Source organism: Simochromis diagramma, unplaced genomic scaffold, assembly GCF_900408965.1.
Source record: "Simochromis diagramma unplaced genomic scaffold, fSimDia1.1 OVJJ01000536.1, whole genome shotgun sequence".
NCBI classification, from domain to species: Eukaryota; Metazoa; Chordata; class Actinopteri; order Cichliformes; family Cichlidae; genus Simochromis; species Simochromis diagramma.
The window spans coordinates 531,320-551,717 of record NW_024387029.1 but is presented as its reverse complement, the minus strand read 5'-3'; the positions used below and the strand labels follow the sequence as shown (position 1 = coordinate 551,717).

At 39.8% G+C, this 20,398-nt stretch overlaps 1 protein-coding gene across 5 annotated transcripts in view; it reads right to left on the bottom strand.

The window, feature by feature from the left end:
• psmb8a (proteasome 20S subunit beta 8A) overlaps positions 1-19,994 on the bottom strand; it is a 28,520-nt gene extending 8,526 nt beyond the window's left edge. Inside the window, exons 1-6 of one of the 5 annotated variants that reach the window (XM_040041226.1) lie at positions 19,708-19,994; positions 19,323-19,464; positions 18,496-18,607; positions 17,801-17,930; positions 16,485-16,689; positions 13,966-14,281 (exon numbers count right to left, since the gene is read on the bottom strand). In XM_040041226.1, the coding sequence (XP_039897160.1) occupies positions 14,193-14,281; positions 16,485-16,689; positions 17,801-17,930; positions 18,496-18,607; positions 19,323-19,464; positions 19,708-19,857 (828 nt within the window). In that variant the 5' untranslated portion in view covers positions 19,858-19,994 and the 3' untranslated portion in view covers positions 13,966-14,192. Of the gene's footprint in view, positions 1-13,965; positions 14,282-16,484; positions 16,694-17,800; positions 17,931-18,495; positions 18,608-19,322; positions 19,465-19,707 lie in introns of those variants that run through there. The other 4 variants (XM_040041225.1, XM_040041224.1, XM_040041228.1 and 1 more) reach the window with 4 other exon arrangements.
• Between the last annotated feature and the right edge of the window lie 404 nt (positions 19,995-20,398).

Here is a 20,398-nt window from a genome sequence, read left to right as displayed (position 1 = left end):
TCCATAAACTTTAGGGGGTCGCCACTAAAGATGGTGGGCTCAGGTACAGGAAGCCTGTTTAGGGTAAGAGAGCTGGCAAGGGCTTGAACTAAGCTAAGTTCTTCACGTTCTGGAGTAGTATTGTGAGGTCTAAATGTCGGTGCTCGTGGATTTAAAGAGAGCCGTGGTGCGCTGTTGGGGAGATTTGCGGAATTTTCTAAGTTGTAGCAGGACACTTGATCATGGCTTTCAATGTCATTTTGAGCGCTAAGGGCTCTTACTCGTGCAGATGCTACTTTCACTTCACTGTCTGCCTTTAACTGTTGAAGTTTAGTCTTTTCCTCCTCCAACTTTGCCTTTGTTTCCACTTCCTTTATTTTCCACTCATTTTCCATTTGGCTGATCTTGGTTTCCTGTGCCAATATTTCTTGTGTGGCCTTTGCTTGTTCCACTTTGGCTGCAAGTTCAGCTTCTGCTTCCACCTCACGACTGCCAGTAGAATCTGCCTTTGAGCGTGCAACTGAACCCTCTGGGAACGACGTTTCAGTTTTTGTATCACCAAACACAGAACCATAGTCCCTTTTGTTTAACATCACTCGTACTCTTTCCTTTTCAAGGCGATCGTTAAAGAGCTGATCGATATTTTCCTGTCGTTTAGCAACAACTTCACAAATGTCAGTTGTAAGCACTGCACAAGCATCCATTCGCTTAACAATGTCGGGCGTCATGGATTGGCTGCGGCGAATGGGTTCATAATGCTGTTGTACTACAGCGTGCTTGTCTCTTATGTCATGACTGGCATTGTTTAGCTCTTCAGGTGAGCAGAAAGTTTTCAGCTTTGTTCTGATTTCTTTAGCTGCCTTCTTCCAAGTGTCATAAGCTTTGTTAAATGCCTTCTCATTTTTCTTTGCCTCATATTCCTGCATTTCTTTACCCTTTTCAGTTAAATGCCTTTCACGATTGCTGGATCTTACTCCTTGTTGCTCTGAGTCGTCGGCTTCTTCAGCAGCGTTCAACATTTTGTTACTATAATGTGTATGTTGCTCTATGCGATAACGTCTGGACTTAAACTTACGTGAGTGTTACTTTTGGAAACAATGCTCACATCAGACGTTTACATCACATAAATAAACAGATTAGCACCCACATATTAGACAAAATGTAACTGTAAATACCGCTGATATACCATAACGTTACTTTCAAGAAGAATAAACCCATACAATTTAAAGATTATAATTACTCAGTGCAATGCAGTATACCTTTAAGGCTGTAACCACAAAAATATTTAAGGCAAGTAACTCCGAATTAGTGTGCAGACATTTTAACTTTGTTATCAGCAAAGTCCTTAATGGGCATAATACCTGGACCTTTGTAAAGTGACCATCAGAGTTCAAAGGGGAGGTAGGCGACGAAGCAAAGATGATCTTGACTGGTGTAGAAATCTCTCACAGCTGACACACGGACCCAGCTCGTGGCACCGGCTGCACTCATCTGGCATGGGAGCTAGCAAGTAGCCTTCACTCAGCGATCGAGTTTTCACTGTAGCAGTCCCCCGGACCAAGGAAGGAATAGAGAGAGCCTCGACGGGTGCAGTAATTTTTACTTTGAGATTCATTCAGAATCTAACAGTGCGCCAGGTGCGCCAATGCACCGTGAAAACTCGCTCCGCATTCCAAGGGCTGCAAATTGTTCGTTTCGCTAGAGTCTGGTATCACGCTGCTTCACGCTTCATTGAGAGCTGCCTACTGGGACATGTGCGCCACAAAACCGGTCTGAGCTGGAAGTGCAGCTTGCCGCTAACTAAACAACAGAGCCCTCTACTGGACACTACGCGTAGCTGTTCAGGCTTAGATCAATAAACAAAACTGGACCTTTACATTGTGGGAGAAAGTATCTTTAGCAAGCCTTAAATTACTATTCCATTTCCATTTTATATCACTTATCCGAGCTCGGGTCACAGGGACGGCAGTTAGAGGAGAGAAGTCCAAACTTCCCCCACCCCAGCCACCTCTTCCAGCTCATCAATGGGGGACACGGAGTCATTTTCAAACTAGCAGAGAGATGTAACCCCTGACGAGTGTACTGGGTCTACCCCGAGCCCTCCTCCCAGCAGGACACGTCCAGAACACCTCACCCAGGCGTCTTAGTCTGATTTCTGAAACCCGTCTACTGACTCCTTTTAATGTGGAGGAGTGTTACACACCGGCCTGGGGGGGCTGGAGTGCAACACAAGAAAAATAATAAAAAGAAGTAAATCACACAGCCACAGCAGCTCTACTCTTAAAAGGAGTCACTGAATTTAAGGATGTGGTCATTCAACCTCCCATGGATTCTAATCAAAACCATAATGCTATTAACAATGTTTTTACAACAAAGTAGTGTACAATATTAGGCTCGACTTTAGCTGAACTGATCCCACAAACACACCCTCAGCTTACCTCTTTGTCCCATCCACAGATCATACTCCCCATGGAGAGGCCCATTCCTCTGTAGCCCAGCATCATGTTAGATAACAGCTTAGAGGCATAAGCCTCTTTCATAAATTGTTCAACTATGTGGTCAGTCCAGATTATCCTGAATTTAAAATCTGTCATAAAAAAATCCTGCGTATAGCCCTCCTGATTTTAAGAGGTGCAGGTGTGGAGCATACATTTTGTTTGTTGTAATGAGATGAAAATAGAAAAAGTTATGTGATAACCATGTCACTTTAATAAATCTGCATTCATGGCGTTTCAGTAAGTTATTCTTGAAGGCTTGACTTGAATTCCACACAAAAACCTCTTGTTATGAAGTCTTGAGCTCTTTGCTTCACTCAAACAAAATCAATCAGCTTTCTCAATTTCGTTTCACTTTTAAATTTTCTTCTTCCTTTGTACCAAGTCATAAAACACTAAAAGAGAAACTAGATAAAATACTTTAGTATGTTTGATAGCATGCAGTCAGATTACAATACATCATCAAAGCTGAGAAAAATCATGAAATAAATGGAGGCTTCAGGAGATAATATGTAGGACAGACCTGCAGATCCTGCAGGAGAACGATGCTGCAGGATTGCTCTCCCCCCGCTTCAGGACACCTACACCAGGAGATGCCGGACTAGAGCAGCGCAGATACTGAAGGACCCGTCCCATCCTGGCAACAAACTGTTCCAACTTCTGCAATCTGGTAGAAGGTTCCGCATCTTCCGGGCAAGGACAGAGAGACTCAAGAGGAGCTTCTATCCCCAAGCCATCCGTGCCCTAAACACACACACCCGCCCTCTCACATCATCTATAATTGACTGAGACAGGACTCTTCCAGACACTAAACCAAGGCACAATGTACATTTCAATTCCTTTAATTTTAAATATGTTTATATTGTCTATCCTGTAAAATAGTCAGATGTCTATTCATATTAATGTACAGAATTCACCTGCTTGCTGCTACTACTGCACATTCACCCAATGTATATACTATATATATATATATATATATATATATATATATATATATATATATATATATATATATATATATATATATATATATATATATATATATATAATGTTCTTCCTCTACCCCCCCCCCCCCTACTTGTATAACTATGCATGTGACAAATAAAGAACCTTGAACCTTGAACCTTGCACTCTTTGGCTAGAAGTCTCTCCCAGTACTGGCAGTCTGCAGCGCTGCCTGACATGGTGCCCAGCAGGTACGGGTTGATCTCTATCACCTTGTTCACATCGTTGGATGCTGCAAAGACATGAATAAAATGTATTTTACAGTATTATTCCTAAAGTCTTGAGCCACCTCATTAATGATAGTGTGTGTTTTTCTTTACTGCATTGGCAGTGTGTTTGAGATCGTTGTCATACTGAACTATTATGACTTCAGTAAACAGTAGATGGGTCAACTGAAGAACCAGGCACATCTCTTATGTTGCTGGATTTTTTCCCTGTTTCTTAAGGACACAGTTTTCAAAATCTGTTCATTTGCTTTAGAAAGTTTTTTTTAAGCCCAACATTTCTTCTTTTGTCCTCCACTTGTTCATATTTTTTAGGACCCACTGCACACCGTGCTGAGATAGAATCTAATGAGCCGAATTTACAGTCTTCTGACAAGTGAAGCATGTAGAGCTTTTGAAATCAACCAAAACAGCTTGCAGACTTTGCAGAACTTCACACAAAGTTTGTGTTAGCAAAATCTAATTGATGCAGATCTCCTTAGAAAAATACACCCAAGACAAAGTAAAAACACACTCCTCAAACTATGAGAGCCCTCCCTGTCCGTGTGCTCTTTTAACAGCTAGTAGTACAAAGCAGTGAAAACGTGTATTTGATGCCCTCTCTTAAAGAAAAAAAAATGACAGGTTGGTGCTCAGTGAGTATATTCCTTCACAAAAATATATAAATATACAAGAATATATCTTTTTTTAAAATTGCATTTTGGGGTTGTTACAGTGAAATAAATAAAACTCACAGGTAAGTTTTCATCTGAAAATGTTGAATTTGAGTAAAAACCAACGCTCCGTAGTGTGACTGTTGGCGTGATTTTGATAAAAGTTGTCATTGTTGTGCTTTAAACTGTAAACCTTGTCCTGAACTGCATGTTCAGATATTTTTCTGTCCTTCCCCTACATCTAGGATGGTGGGGGATGCTATTAGCTATAGTGTTTAACTGCAGACACACTTGCATGTAAGATTCTGGTTTCCTTATTTAGTAAACAATGTTTACTTCCTGCCATGTATGGGCTCACCTGTACTTGTATATGGTGGACCAGTAAAGGGGTTAAGCCATATATATTGGCTGAATAAAAGGCTGCGAGGGGACGCTGGTTTTTTGAAGTTGGCTGGGATCAGGTGAGGAGGTGGCAGCTCTGGATCCTGACCGGACTGGCTTCCCTTGCAAGTTGAAATGGATTTAGCTCTGAGTGTCTTGCTTCGTTCATGGTGATAAGTCTGAGCTAGCGAGGCCTGTGAGTGCAGACCTAACAGTGACACTATCACTACAGACAAAGTGGATGTTTAAAGCCATTGGGCGTGCATTTAAAATGCGACACGTCTCCTTATCAGCTGGAAATATTAAAGCCAAAACTTACAACACAAAACTTATGACATCAGTGCTGGACCTGTTCTAAAATTTGAATGCACATCCATTGAAATTACAGGTCTTCTTGAGTCATTAATCAAAATTTCTTAATTTGTAGAGGTACAAAAAATTTAAATTATTGTCTGCTTGAATATCAGTACAGCTCTACTTATCATTGTTGAATCATTTGTTGTTATCTGTTTGTGATACTTTTTGAAGGAACAATTGGATTGTTTAAATTTTCCAAGAGTTAATTTATTTGTTTGGTTACTTAAGTAGTAATCATATTGAACGCATTGTAAAGACCTGCACTTACATCCATCTAACAGTACAGGAGAGGCACAGCTCAGCAGGTTCTGAGGTAGCTGTTTACAAACTGTTGTATCCTATCTGAAGATTCTTTACAATTTTAAGTTGAGAAACATTATTCTTAAAATATTTGACCTGTATAAAGTGTGCACTATTATGTAGGTATTAATAAATAAGAACTTAAGAAGTGACATGCTTAATTTCTTAAGAAGCATAAAGATAGAGGGATCTTTATTCAGAAGTGGAAATTATGATTGTGGCTCAACCATTGCACAAAAACTTAACAAATCTAGCGAGTGAAGACGTCCCTCGGGATAGCTCATCAAAATGACTCAAAAAAACCTTTTAATATGCTCAAAAGTGTGTCAAACCCATCTTTTCACCAAATCAATAACCTGTTGATTACTTTTGATATATTTCTGGGAGACCTTTGACAATGGTGAAGCCCAAACTTAAGAAGAATGATGCGAGTGATGTAGGCCTGGAAGCCTCTTCGGACTCACCTGGTGGGTACCCTTCCCCAGCACTGGAGAAGGAGAAATGCGTCATTAATTTCCTGTCTGATATAGACATAACAGTTTATAATATGGCAGCATCCCCCACAAGGCATATGAAGCCATTGCACACCAGCACTGCATTTATATTATACTTCAATCAAGATATAGTGTGGCGAAGGTGTGGTCCCGGGCGCGGCTGCAGGGGAGGAGTGGTGCAGTGAGCTCAACGGGGCGGTGCTGGAGACGCAGGTGAGAACAGCTGATGGCGTTTGGACTGATGATGGTTTCCTTCCCTTTTATAGTGAGACGGGAGAGGAGCGGAGGGGAGGCTGGAAATCAGCTGAGACCAGAGCTGTCAGACTGTGGTCGGTCATAACAAATGAAAACGATAAATAAACGTGGCATCTGGCGACAAACACTGTGCGTGTGTGTACGTGTGAAGTGCATTTCACAGTAGTTATTGATTTATTATTGATTTATTTAGTTATAATTATTAGTATTTAATCATATTAGCACAATGGGGGTGACAAAAATATTTCACATACTAGAAATGCTGCTCAGCATTTCATAAATTACATTTTCAACAAATGTTGGAGTAAAAACACAGTTACAGTGAGAACGTGTCTGTCTGCAAATATTAACTAAACATTTCTATGTGCTACAGAATAGACATAATGGTAAATGTGCTGAGGTGAAACTAAACTTTAAATACTATTACCACTACAGTCTGTTAACCACCAAATTAATCTATGCTGGTCAGCTAGCTAAACGTCTTTACTTTAGTAGCCCAAATCAGAGGCTAACATTAGCATTTGTTAGTGTCAGCCAGAAAGGTCTGAGGCTTAAACTAGGGTTGGTGTAACTTTGCCTGAAACCCTTTAAAAGGTACAGTAGAGCCAACTGTAAAACACAGGTATTGATATAGTACTTATTAGAGTCCTAGAATAATTTCTTCCTCTCTATACATCAGTAGAACCATGAAGTTCTCACTTTTCCCAGTTATCCACATGGCTGACTTTCGCTAAAGTAGCTAATTAGCAGTCACAGCTATGTAATACCCAGAGAGAAGCAGACAGCTAACTATGGTTATTATGAAAACTGATCAAGCCACTGAAGGGCAAAACTGGAGGTTTCATAGCAAAGGTTATTTTAACATTAACTAAAATGGAAAGCTTAAGTCATGTTAAACCTAAATAATTATTATTTAAAAAATGAGTCAGCAAAATATTCCTGACTTGTCTGGAGACAGCCGAAACCAGTTAACAAATAAATTAACAATTCTTTCTAAATAAAAACGCGGAGTCTTTTTAAAAACATTATTTTAACAAAAGAAAATTTGAGTTTAAATATTTACCACAGAAATTTGAAGGCAGTTTCTCCAACTCCAGAGTCCAAAATCCAGATGAAGACTAAAAGAAGCCTAATGGCTATCTTGCTCTGACTTTTCCCTTCTTTTGGGGTTATTTTTCCCACAATGCATTGCAGTAGTTGAGAAATACAGACAAATGCCTGCAAATGATTAATATAGAATAGAATAGAATAGAATAGAATTCAACTTTATTGTCATTGCACATGCACAGGTACAGGGCAACGAAATGCAGTTTGCATCCATCCAGAAGTGCTTTAGTGATATAGATATATTACAATATATATTAGCAATAATATAGATATGTAAATATATATAATATAGAAAATTCCTTCACATGTATACAGTAGATTGTACTGTATTTTTATGGATCTTTTCTACAATGCTTGGCTAAGGCGTTATTCTTCAGGACCCTCAGGAGTGCAGTCGCTGCTGTGCCTTCTTGATCATAGCTGTGGTGTTTGTTTTCCAGGATAGGTCACCACTCAGGTACAGGCCCATGAACTTGAAGTCAGAGACCCTCTCCACACAGTCCCCATTAATGTGTAAAGGCTGAGGATCAGATTTGTTCCTTCTGAAGTCAACAGTTATTTCTTTGGTTTTTGTAGTGTTGAGATCCAGGTTGTTTTGGCTGCACAATGGTGATAGTTTTTCCACGTTGTCCCTGTCATCTCCTCCCGTGATGAGCCCGATCACAGTTGTGTCGTCCGCAGACTTCACAATGGCGTTGGATGGGTGGGTGGAGGTGCAGTCATGAGTGCATAGAGTGTACAGCAGGGGACTCACCACACATCCCTGAGGGGAGCCGGTGTTAAGGCTGTGTTGAGGAAAGGTGGGGCCCTATTTCGACTCTCTATCGGCAGTCTCTGAGGAAGTCCTCAATCCAGAGACAGGTGGAGTGTGGGAGGCCGAGGTCGTGTAGTTAGCCAAGTTAAAATCAATAAAGAGAAACCTGATGTAACTGTCCTGTTGTTCTAAGTGAGTTAGAATTGTATGGAGGGCTATGGGTATGGCATCCTGTGTCGATCTGTTCTTCCTGTATGCGAACTGGTGGGGATCGAATGTGGCTGGGAGTCCTTGAATGATGTGGGTTCTGACCAGTTTCTCGAGACACTTCAAAATGACTGGAGTAAGAGCCACTGGCCAGAAATCATTTAGGCACTGGCTGGTAGTTTTCTTTGAAATGGGGATTATGGTAGAGGACTTCAGGCAGGGTGGAATGGTGGCCTATGTTAAGGACAGATTGAATATTTTCATAAAGACCCCTGCGAGCTGTTTTTTCCTTTAGCCCCCTCCAGAGACGCCGTCGGGACCTGCTGCTTTCTTGGGGTTTACTGCCCTTGTGGTGGCTGTAGCTCAGGTGGCAGAGCAGGTCAGCCACTAACCAGAAGCTCGGTGGTTCGAGCCCAGGCTGCATGCCAAGTATCCTTGGGCAAGATACTAACCCCACGTTGCTCTCCGATACATCCATCGGAGTGTGAATGTGTATGAATGTTAGATACTTAGTGAATGGGTGTGATTGATTGTGTGAATTAATTAGTTGTGTAAAGCGCTTTGAGTGCTCAGATAGAGTAGAAAAGCACTATATAAGAACAAGTCCATTTACCTTAGTACACACTTCACATCATGCTCCTCAACATGTGGATGTGATGTAGCCTCTTCTGGTGTTTTCTGTTTGAAGCAGGCACAGAAGCAGTTCAACTTCTCTACGAGTGTAGCATCACCATCCACAGCATTTGTTCTGGGTTAGTAGTTGGTGATGTTATGGACTGGACTCCCCTCCAGACCTGCCTTGAGTTATAACTACGGAGGTGGTCCTCAATTTTGTTTTTGGAGTCTAGCTTAGCCCGTGTGATGCCGTTTTTTAAAGGTTTTCCCTAGCTGCACTGTACAGTTCTATGTCTACAGACCTATAGGCAGCGTTTCTTTCCTTCAGCAGGGTTTTGACCTCTCTTGTCATCCAGGGTTTTTGATTGGCATACACGCTGATATGTTTTTCAATAGTGACAGTGTCTGTGCAATGCTTCATGTAGGAGAATACAGATGTAGTGTACTCCTCCAGGTACTGAGATTGAAGTTCTCCCCGGAGTACCCGGGGAGAACTTGCAAACTCCACACAGAAAGATCCCGGCCTGATGGTGGAATTAAACTCAGGACCTTCTTGCTGTGAGACAACAGTGCTAACCACCGTGCTGCCCCCCTTTACAGTGGTATTTAATGTAAATGATATCATAGTAATTATTTATGAGTTATTGCATATCTCAATGCCACCATGCATTGTGTACAATATCTGTTAGTGGAGTCTAAAAATAATAATATGAAACTTACTCTAAATACATAAATGTGCATTTGCTTACAAATGTGTAAGACTATAGATCACAGGTGTCAAACTCCAGGCCTCGAGGGCCGGTGTCCTGCAGGTTTTAGATGTGTCCTTGATCCATCACAGCTGACTCAAATGGCTAAATGACCTCCTCAACATGTCTTGAAGTTCTCCAGAGGCCTGGTAATGAACTCATCATGTGATTCAGGTGTGTTGACCCAGGGGGAGATCTAAAATCTGCAGGACACCGGCCCTCAAGGCCTGGAGTTCGACACCCCTGCTATAGATTAAAGAGGAGGTACCGACGGGCAGATAAAGGGGACCTCTTTATTTTGTGATGAACTTACATTTCAACTGTAAAACACACAAATTTGACATGAACCATGATGCATCGGTTTTGATATTAACGAGTCAGAGGAGGGATAACAAGAATATTTTCATGGATGGAAACTATTTAGACATTATGCAAGATATCGACCACTGTTAAAGGTAGTTAATGGTAAAATATCCATGGCAAGACTAGTTTGCTAATGCAAAGTTAAATACATTTTTCAAAAAAACAAAAACAAACCCCCCCACCACATTACGCCCCACTACAACCTCTATTCTCTTTGCAGTGGCAGTGCACGAGTCTTCAGGTATTGCCTGGGCTCAATTGCCAATTGGTGAGGTGTGGATACAGGCATGCCTGGGCCAGGCTTCCGGGAGGCACACCAGCTTTTGTCTTTATGTCGTGCAAACTCTTTTAGCTAACTTGTGTTTTATTTAAATTGCACAATATCTTTTGCTGTCTCCTCATTTATACTGCAGCTTTTTGAACACACTATTATGCAAACTATTACAGATAACAACTTAGAAGTGCTGTCTGTTTTTTCTCTATCTAATACTTAGTATATGGAAAAGCCGGGAAATGGGATTAACTATGCACATTCTGCCTAGAACCGCTTTATATCATTAGGTAGGATTTGTAAAGATTTGTGTCAGTGTCGCATCAAATTTTGACAGAAATTACAATACCACTGCCTTCTGAGATCAGCAGCTTGCCCCAGCTTCTGAAATGAGCTATATTGTGATGATGGAAAGAGGTCGTCTCTCAGAAGAATTAAACCGGCTAACAGTTGTCTCTGGGCATTGAGGAGTGGCCAACATCTGCTAAATGAAGCTAGACCATAACACTTCCCTGTTTCAGTTATAGCACAGAGGCTAACAGTAGCCTGGCTAACAACAGAACACAGATTTCACACATATAGTCATTCTCTCTTTGTATGCTCACACTACGACAGAAACAACACATAACAGGGTTAAGCTAGCGTTGTAAACCATAAACTTATAAAAGTTTAATAACTAGATTTACTCATCACACTTACAGAGATGAATATATTCAGGTCTATATTTATAGATCAAGTTAAGATAACATAAGAAGAACTTTATTTATCCCGAGGGAAATTCTTTTGTCATACACATGCTCAATGCAGCAAGAGAGACAGAGGAACAGATGAATAAGATATACAATATATACAATAGAATATATTGTATACAGTAATATACAGTAGGATAGGGCAAAATATAATATCAAATAACTGTAGCAAGTAACAAAATAACTATATCCTGAAAAACAAATAGCTTAGCTTAGCTATCAGTGCAGGTGATTCTAAAAGTGACATAGTATTGTGCAAATGGATAAAAGAGTAGCAGCATCATGATGGGGAGATGAAACAAACATTCAATGAAAAACTTTTGGGTGATATTGCATGGTCTGAATGGGAACAGAATAGCTTTGTTATTAATCCTCAGGAAAATCACCTACAGAGTGAAGAAGAGTTGTACAGTTTTATTGCCACCAGCACAAAGGATTTACTGTGGCTGTCAGTTCTGCATTTCGGGGCAATGAGTCTTTTGCTGCGTTTGCTTCGATGGTCCATCATGGAGGCGTGCATGGGCTGGGAGGGGTTGTCCATGATACAAAGAAGCTTTTTTAGCATTCTCCTCTCAGACACCTCCTCTAGGTTCTTCAGTCTGACACCCAGGACAGAACCAGCCTTTTTAATCAGTTTGTTCAGCCTGTTGGCATCAGCTGTCTTCACCACTGCCCCAGCACACAGCTGCAAAGAACACAGCGCTCTCTACCACAGAGTGATAGAACATTGTCAGCATTTTCCTACAAACATTAAAGGACCTGAGCCGCCTCAGTAGGAAAAGCCGACTCTGCCCTTTTTTAAAGACAGCATTGGTGTTCTTGGTCCAGTCCATTTTACAGTCCAAGTGTACCTCCAGGTACCGGTAGTCCTCCACGATCTCTACATCAGCCCCTCTGATGGTGACAGGGGTAGGAGGAGGAGCATGCTTCCTAAAGTCCATAATCAGTTCTTTTGTCTTTGTGATGTTAAGTTGTAGATGGTTAAGCTCACACCACTCAACAAAGCTGTCCACCACACCTGAGGGCCCTGGGACTGACACCATCCGGGCCAGCAGCTTTACTGGAGTGGAGTCTGCCCAATTCCCTTTTGATGTTATCTTCTGAGAGGGACAGGGTAAGACAGGCTGAGGGGGCAGGAGAATGGAGTCGATGGAGAAGATGAGAAAAGTTGGGCGTGGAGACAGGAGACGCGGGGCAGTCGAATCTATTGAAATGTAGAATTATGTTGTTTGCACTTTCAACGTCCCCATTCATCCCAACACCTCTGTTTTGTTTCAGGCCAGTAATGGCCCGCATCCCATTCTACACCTCCCTGGTGTTGTTTTCCTGCAGTTTGATTTCCAGCCTCCTCCTGTAAGACTCTTTTCCCTCTGCAATCATGGCTTTCAGCTCCTTCTGCACCATTTTCAATTTTAGAGCTGAGCCCCAACAGAAACCTGCTCTAGAATAATGCAAGGACTTTGTTGATTTTATTTTATTGAAACATTGATTCACACTTCTACACATAGACTGGTGCACAACAAAAACATCTCTCCCTTTTTTCTCAGGAGTTCACACAGAGCAACAGTCATGTTTCTTTCTTTTACTTTCCCCAACATTTGCAATTACATAACATTGAAACATAGCCGAGACTGTGTTAGAATGGTCTATTGCAATGTCTGAACATATACTACCCATCTCACATGTCAGCTGGTTTATACGGATGAATAGTTTGCAGTAAAACAACTCTGCATAAATCCTGCACTCCACCTTAGGACCACACAGTCCCCAGTCATTTCTATCAGAAGAATTCACTCTTTTATGATAAACATAGTCGTACTTCTTCAGCGTCCTCTCATTGTTGTCAGAGAGAAAGAGAAAAATACATGCATAGAACCTTACACTAAATTATTTTGTGACTATATCACTTGCTCTGTCATTTTTGAGCTGCTGTTCGTTGTGGTCCATCAGAGGTGAATTCACCTGTTAGCTCAGGTAAGGCATCACAGGTCTGATGGAGAAGCCAACAGATTTGAGATTCATCACAGCTAATCACGTGAATGCTGCAAAGATTGATACAAAGTGCCAACTTGACTTGGTTCAACATAAAATTGATAGCAGACTGACTTGTAACCATTTTATAGCTGTTTAGACATCAAAGTCACTTTTAAGATGGCAACAGACCAGGAGAGGTCTCATACCTGGTCCCTGTCTTTGAAGCAACCATTTCAATGTCAGAGAGACCTCAAACTGGTTAGACGTATTTGCAGTAATTTTGGTTACAGGGCATTCTCTAACCCTACTGTGACTGTAGCCAAAGTATCAGAGTGACTCATGATATTAAAACGGCAAAATCTGTCTTAAGTCCAAAGGCAGGGTAAGTGATACACCTGGGCTTCTTCTTCAAACATCAAAATGTGTTTTGTGAAAATCATCTACTTTCACTAAATATTAACCAGTTACTCATTATTAATAAATGAAAGGAAGCATTTTTACACAAGAACATATTTCTAATTATTTTCTTCAGCAGCTTTTAAGTGGAATAAACTTGCTGTGCTCTGTGGTCTTTTACTTTCAGCTGCTCCATTTCTTTATTTTTCTTTTTTGTGTTGCAGGAAATGTTTCTGCAAGTTTATTAAAACAGAATTTTATTTTTTAAACCTTTCACTGTGTGAATATGACATGAACATATCCTCTCATCCCTTACAGTCCCACTGTATTCATGTTTTGTCCCCTATCTGCACAGCAACTGACGACATCGCAAAGCAGCACTATTTTAACAGCTTTTTCAATGTTATGTGCTTTATTATGGCACAAAAGGCCAAGAAGATGTATATTAAGTATATAGGTTCTAATTTAGCTGCGACATATTCTTTAGTTTGTTGCTGATGGAAAGCAAATGAGAACTTCCACCTGGTAATATATTTTTAGCATTTCATGATGTTTTATTTTTAAAGAAATTATTTTTTTATATTTTGTTATACAAAACATAAGTTTGTACCTGAAACTTGATGATTACGTAACAGAGTCAATTGAAGAAAAGTCTTTATTTGGAGCTGTTGTTCTGTAAGTAAGTTAACATTAATCATTTGTCTTTTAACCACAAAACATATCCTAAACTGCATAAGCTTGTAGGGCTAGAGCATTGAGATGTTCTTTTACATAATGTAAAGTTCAAGAACCAATAATCATGTTGAACACACATCACTGGATGATGATGATGATGATGATAGTTTGCTGATATTGGAGTAAAACTCAGAACATTCCTTTTCTGTAGCGATGGATCAGCTCCGACACGTCATCCTTACACACCTTTATCCAGCCGTCTTCCCTCATGTGATACACTACAAAAACACACAAACACAGGTGAACACTTATAAACACATTATCCTGCATACATGAATGTGAAGACAAAAGATTTACCGCAAACACAAATGAATGTTTATAAAACTTTCAGACTACAGAGTTTTTAAAAATTATTTTCGATATATTAGATATCAGGAAAAAGACGGTGAGAGGAAAAAGAGTAGAATCAGAGACATATTTGAGAAAAATGAATTCTGAATTGAAAACTATGAATTTTTTTACAACAGCAACGTTGGTGATAGAAGTAGTATTACAGCACCACACACACACACACACACACACACACACACACACACGCTGGAAATTTGTTGGCTGCATATCCTTTTCCTGTTGCAATCTCCTGTTCTATCAAACCCCAATGCTGCTCTATTGGATCGAGATCTGCTGACTGTGGAGGTCATTTGAGTGCAGTGAACTCATTGTCATGTTCAATAAAATAAGTTTGAGATAATTTGAGCTTTGAAACATGGAGCATTATCCCACTTTAAGCAGCCATTCAAAGATGGGTGCACTGTGGTCATAAAGGGATGGACATGTTCAGCATCGAATCTCAGGTAAGCTGGTGTGTTTAAACAATGCGAGTTTGTGCTAAGAGCTCCAAAGTATGCCAAGAAAATATCCCCACACTACTGCATCTAAAGCAGCCTGAACTGTTGACACAAGGCAGGATGGACCCATGCTTTCATGTTATTTATGCCAAATTGTGACCCCACCATCTGAATTTGGCAGCAGAAATCGGGCCTAATTAGACCAGACTACACCAAATCTTCTGTCGTCCATGTTTGGTGAGCCTCTTTAAATTGCAGCCTCAGTTTTCTGTTCTTTGCTGAGAGAAGTGACACCTGGCGCGATCTTCTGCTGCTACAGCCCATCTGCTTCAAGGTTTGGAATGCTGTACTTTCAGAAATGCTCTTCTGCATGCCCTGTTTATAACAAGTGGATGATTGAGTTACTGTTGCCTTCCTATCAGCTCAATATTACCCAGAGAACTGCCGCTAACTGAATTATTTTCTCTTTTTCTGACCTTTCTCTGTAAACCTTAGAGATGATTGTATGGGAAACTCCCAGAAGATCAGCATTTTCTGAAATACTCAGACCAGCTCGTCTGGCTCCAGCCACCAAGCCATATTCAGAGTCATTTTAATCACATTTCTTCCTCATTCTGATGATCAGTTAGAATTTCAACAAGTTGTTTTGAACATGTCTACATACCTAAATGCAGCAAGCTATTGTGAGATTATTATACTATCTTATGCTACCTTATACTTCTAATCAAAGAATTGTTGAATCATTATATGGCTATAGACCACATTATGCCTTTGATTAAAGATTGTGAAATCATTACACTGTTTTATGATGCATTATATTGCTGAATATAAGAAATGCTGTTTGTGTAGAATCACGGCCTTCCTTTTCTGATTACAAAGAACAGAACATACTGTGTAGAGGTTGTCTGCCCCATCTCATCAGGAGGAGATACAACAGGAAGCCAAGGCCGTTTATAATTGTTTATAATTGTGTTAACAAACAGCTGAACAGTTGTACTGTATCCTTCAAGGTCACTGTTCTGATTTCCTGTATTCTTTGAATATTTGCCAAGGTGTAGTTGCTTTCACTGTATACATGCAGTAAACAGTATATTTTAGTTTTTATCAGTACTACATACATACTTTTATTTTAATTAATCAAAGGACAAATGTATACAAAATAACAAACCAACAGGAAATGAAAGACTTTGTCAGACTGCATTTGGCTCTTTGAGCTAAATACTAACATGAGCAAATTCTTACATTGAGTAGTTGTACCTTTATTGTAAGAATCAGAATACTTAGTTTATCCCTGAGGAAATTATGTATTATTTACTAAGAAAGCTTTGTAGTATTAGCTAATTAGCACTAAATACCAAATATCACTGATGCTAATATGAACCACTGAAGTTTGTACCTGACGTAGGGTGAGAAAAGGTTGCATACGTTCTTTATCCTCTAGGGAACACAAATGTACTTACTGATCTATCCAATAATTCAGATATCAGTCTGGCTCAAGTGAATTTATTTACTAACTGGTAGACCAGAATGGTCATCCTTTTAGTTATGCTATCAAATGGCTTAAAAAACAAAAACACAAACAAAAAAAACCCTCAAACAAACAAGAAGTTTCTTGTGCTCTGTGCATACTTACTGTTTACCACTCCACCAGAGTAGGCGTCTCTGTGAGTAGCGTGAGCGATGCCTCGACGGCCGAGCTCATACGCCTCCTCTACTGTCATGTCTTCCCTATAGCCGCTGTCCACCACACCGTAGGCGTAACTATTTCCACAGCCGGTAGAAAACATGCAGCCAGACAGACGTGTCCCATTATCATCCACATAGTACAGACCAGGACCCTGCAGAACAGACAGTCTGTTATGTAACCTGAATTTAATTATTTTAAAGGCTTAAGTGGACATAGTGCATTTTCTTAAAATTATTCTCACATCAGCTGCTCTCATTAATTACCATCCTGCACTGTAACATTACTACCTTTTGATTTTAGCTCATGTAATTATCTGATATATGCAGTACTGTATATGCTTTTATCTTCTGTCTTTAAGATTACACTGATGATCACAAGATTTTGAAGCCTGTTAGATGGTTTCAGAGTCACACAACATTTTGATTGAAGTATCTTGTTAGAACAATAAACCTTTCACGTTATAACGTGATACACTTGTATTTTTCTTTTGCCTGGGTGGCAGCTCTACGCGTATATCGTTATCGCCTGAAATGAAAAAAACATATCGTGATATGAAAAAATCTTATATCGCCCAGCTCTAGTTTGTTGTGATATTATGTATGTTTCTGTAAACTCAACAGACCCTTGTGTGGTCTACAATCTTAACATTGTTTAGATCTATATTTGTTGATAGCAGAGTTTTAGGTTAAGCAAGTAAAACATAAAAAAGGATAATATAATACTTTTTAACATAAGCTACACTGAGAATAACAGCTTGTGGGAGAAAGTATCTTTAGCAGCCCTTAAATTCCATTTCATACTACTTATCCAGGCTTGGGTCACAGGGACGGCAATCTGAGGAGAGAAGTCCAAACTCCCTTAACCCCACCCATCCTTCAGCTCATCCAGGGGGACACGGAGTCATTTCCAAACCAGCAGAGAGATATAATCCCTGCAGAGTGTACTGGGTCTACCCCGAGCCCTCCTCCCAGCAGGACATATCCACAACACCTCACCTAGACGTACTAGTCTGATTTCTGAAACATGTCTGACTCCTTTTAATGTGGAGGAGCAGCAGCTCTACTCAGAAAAGGGGTCACTGAATTTAAGGATGTGGTCATCCAACTTCTCGTGGATTCTAATCAAAACCACAATGGTACTAACAATGTTTTTACAACAAAGTAGCGTACAATATTAGGCTCGGCTTTAGCTGAGCTAATGAAGTGAGACAATCATTTTTCAGTTGTGAACAGTAAAATCACACAAACACACCCTCAGCTTACCTCTTTGTCCCATCCACAGATCATGCTTCCCATAGAAAGCCCCATTCCTCTGTAACCCAGCATCATGTTGGACAGCAGCTTAGATGCAGCAGCCACAGAGATACGGTGGTTGTTCCTCAGCCTGTAAAGTCTGGGTGAAATTACAATAAATTATTGATTTATGAACAAATCATTTCACAAATTGTTCAACTATGTGGTCAGTCCAGATTATCCTGAATGTATAATCTGTCAAAAAATCCTCTGTATAGCCCTCCTGATTTTAAGACGTGTAGGGAAAGTTCACAGGCGTGGAGAATATATTTTGTTTGTTGTAATGAGATGAAAATAGAATTTGTATGTTTTTATTTAAAAAACAAGGTATGTGATGACTATGTCAGTTTAATAAATCTGTATTCATTGTGTTTCAGTAAGTTATAATTCTCAAAGGCTTGACTTGAATTCCACACAAGAGCCTCTTGTTGTGAAGTCTTAATTAAGCTCTTTGCTCCACTCAAACAAAATCAGTTTTCTTATTTTCATTTCACTTTTAAAGTTTCTTCTTTCTTTGTTCAGAGTCATAAAACATTCAAGGAGAAACTCGATAAAATACTTTAGTGTGTTTCCTATCAGGCTACAATACATCATCAAAGCTGAGAAAAAGCTGAGAAAAATCATGAAATAATTGAAGTCTTTAGGAGATAATATGTAGGACAGACCTGCACTCTTTGGCCAGGAGTCTCTCCCAGTGCTGGCAGTCTGCAGCACTACCTGACATGGTGCCCAGCAGGTACGGGTTGATCTCTATCACCTTGTTCACATCGTTGGATGCTGCAAAGACATGAATAAAATGTATTTTACAGTATTATTCCTAAAGTCTTGAGCCACCTCATGACTGTGTGTTTTTCTATACAGGTATGCTTTTACTGCATTGGCAGTGTGTTTGAGATCATTGTCATACTGAACTATTAAGACTTCAGGAAAAAGCTGAGGTCCAAGCATATCTCTGCACACCATGCTGAGATATGCCAAGTTTTCAGCTAAGGGCTGTTTTGGGAATCATCTTGTTGGTATAAAAATAACACTTTATGTCAAACTGTGTTATTTATGGCATTTTTCATAGATTCACCTAAAGATATGCAAACAAATTGTGTTTTGGCTGCTAGTATCAAAGTAGCTAAAGATAAAATTTAAAATTAGCTATTTTCTAAGTTGTCAGTTATGTGTGGACAGAACACTGGTTCACTCTTAAAAGCTTTTATATGCTTGAATGATTCATAAGTCACTGTTAAGTGGCTTAGCAAAAAATTAAAGGGGCAGCTCAAGTCTTCTTTTACAGTACTGTAGGAAATGTATAAAAATTAAGAGTAACCACCTGTAGAAGCAAATCTCTACCCTCCTTACACACCTGTTGTGTAATACTTGGACATTTTACTGGAAGCTGCACCACCTTAATTGTGGCTGGACAATAACTGATTGGGCCATTAATGCCTTTGCCAAATGTAAATGCATAGTGTTTCCAAATCATTTTGTGTATTATGTTTACCCAAGTAACGCCCGGCTGAGGCTCTGGAGTCCACTGCCACGATGACTCCGTGCTTGAATTTGAAGGCCAGGGTGGTGGTACCGTGGTTCATTTCAATGCACACGCCTCCGTCATGGTTGCAGGACTTCAGAAACCCTGAAGGCTGTAATGAAACCCCAAAATAAACAGAATGGGACGCGTGATCTGTGATAGCGCATGAAAAAATAAGTATAATGTTTCTGATATTCTTACAATCACGATTGTTTATATATGCGATTCAACAGGAAGTAAAAACGCTCACTGAGCACAACAGACGCGTAAAATTTAGGCCAGGGCGCGTCTGACGCTTACGCCAGGTTTACTGTATTCACTTTGTTAATTTAATGTCAGATTTAAAGTCACTCACCTCTACACCAGGCGGAACCGCAAATTCTTGAGTTTTGCTCCCAAATTTGTAGTGGTTGGTTCGGTCGACGAGGTGCCTCTGTTTCACTGGAAGAATCTGTCCGCGGACTTCAGAAAAAGACTGAAAGTCGCTCACTTGAAGAAGTGCCATTATCTACTTAAATAGATAAACTATATTTTAAATTTATATATGTTTATGCAGAGTAGGTGTCGAGTTTTCTAAAAATGACGAAGGCGATTGACGCCAAGGGTGATTTCCTCGTACGTGACAAAGAAATAGAAAGTGAAAGGGTTTTTAATGGTTCGTTTAAAATATTAAATTTTCTTTTCTTTTTTAAAAAAAGATACAAACATTGTAAACTAAATAGTACCGAGATGCAACCATTTGCATATACGAATTTGTTTTAAACGAATTTGTTTTAAACCAAAAACTTAGTTAATCAAAATAAACTCTGTGACTGCAGAAGGCTGAAAACCGAACTGACCAATAGAAAAACGTTATTTTGTCATCATCAGTCTCTAAGCGGAAATGCAGCCCTCAGGTTCTGTTACTAACGAGCTCACTAACATCAGTTATTAAAAAAAATATAGCTATAATTTACTGCAGTTAGATTAAAATGCAGTGCAGTAACCTGCTTTGCAATCATCCTGTTTGGATATTAACATATTAGCTTTAATTATGTTTATTGTTA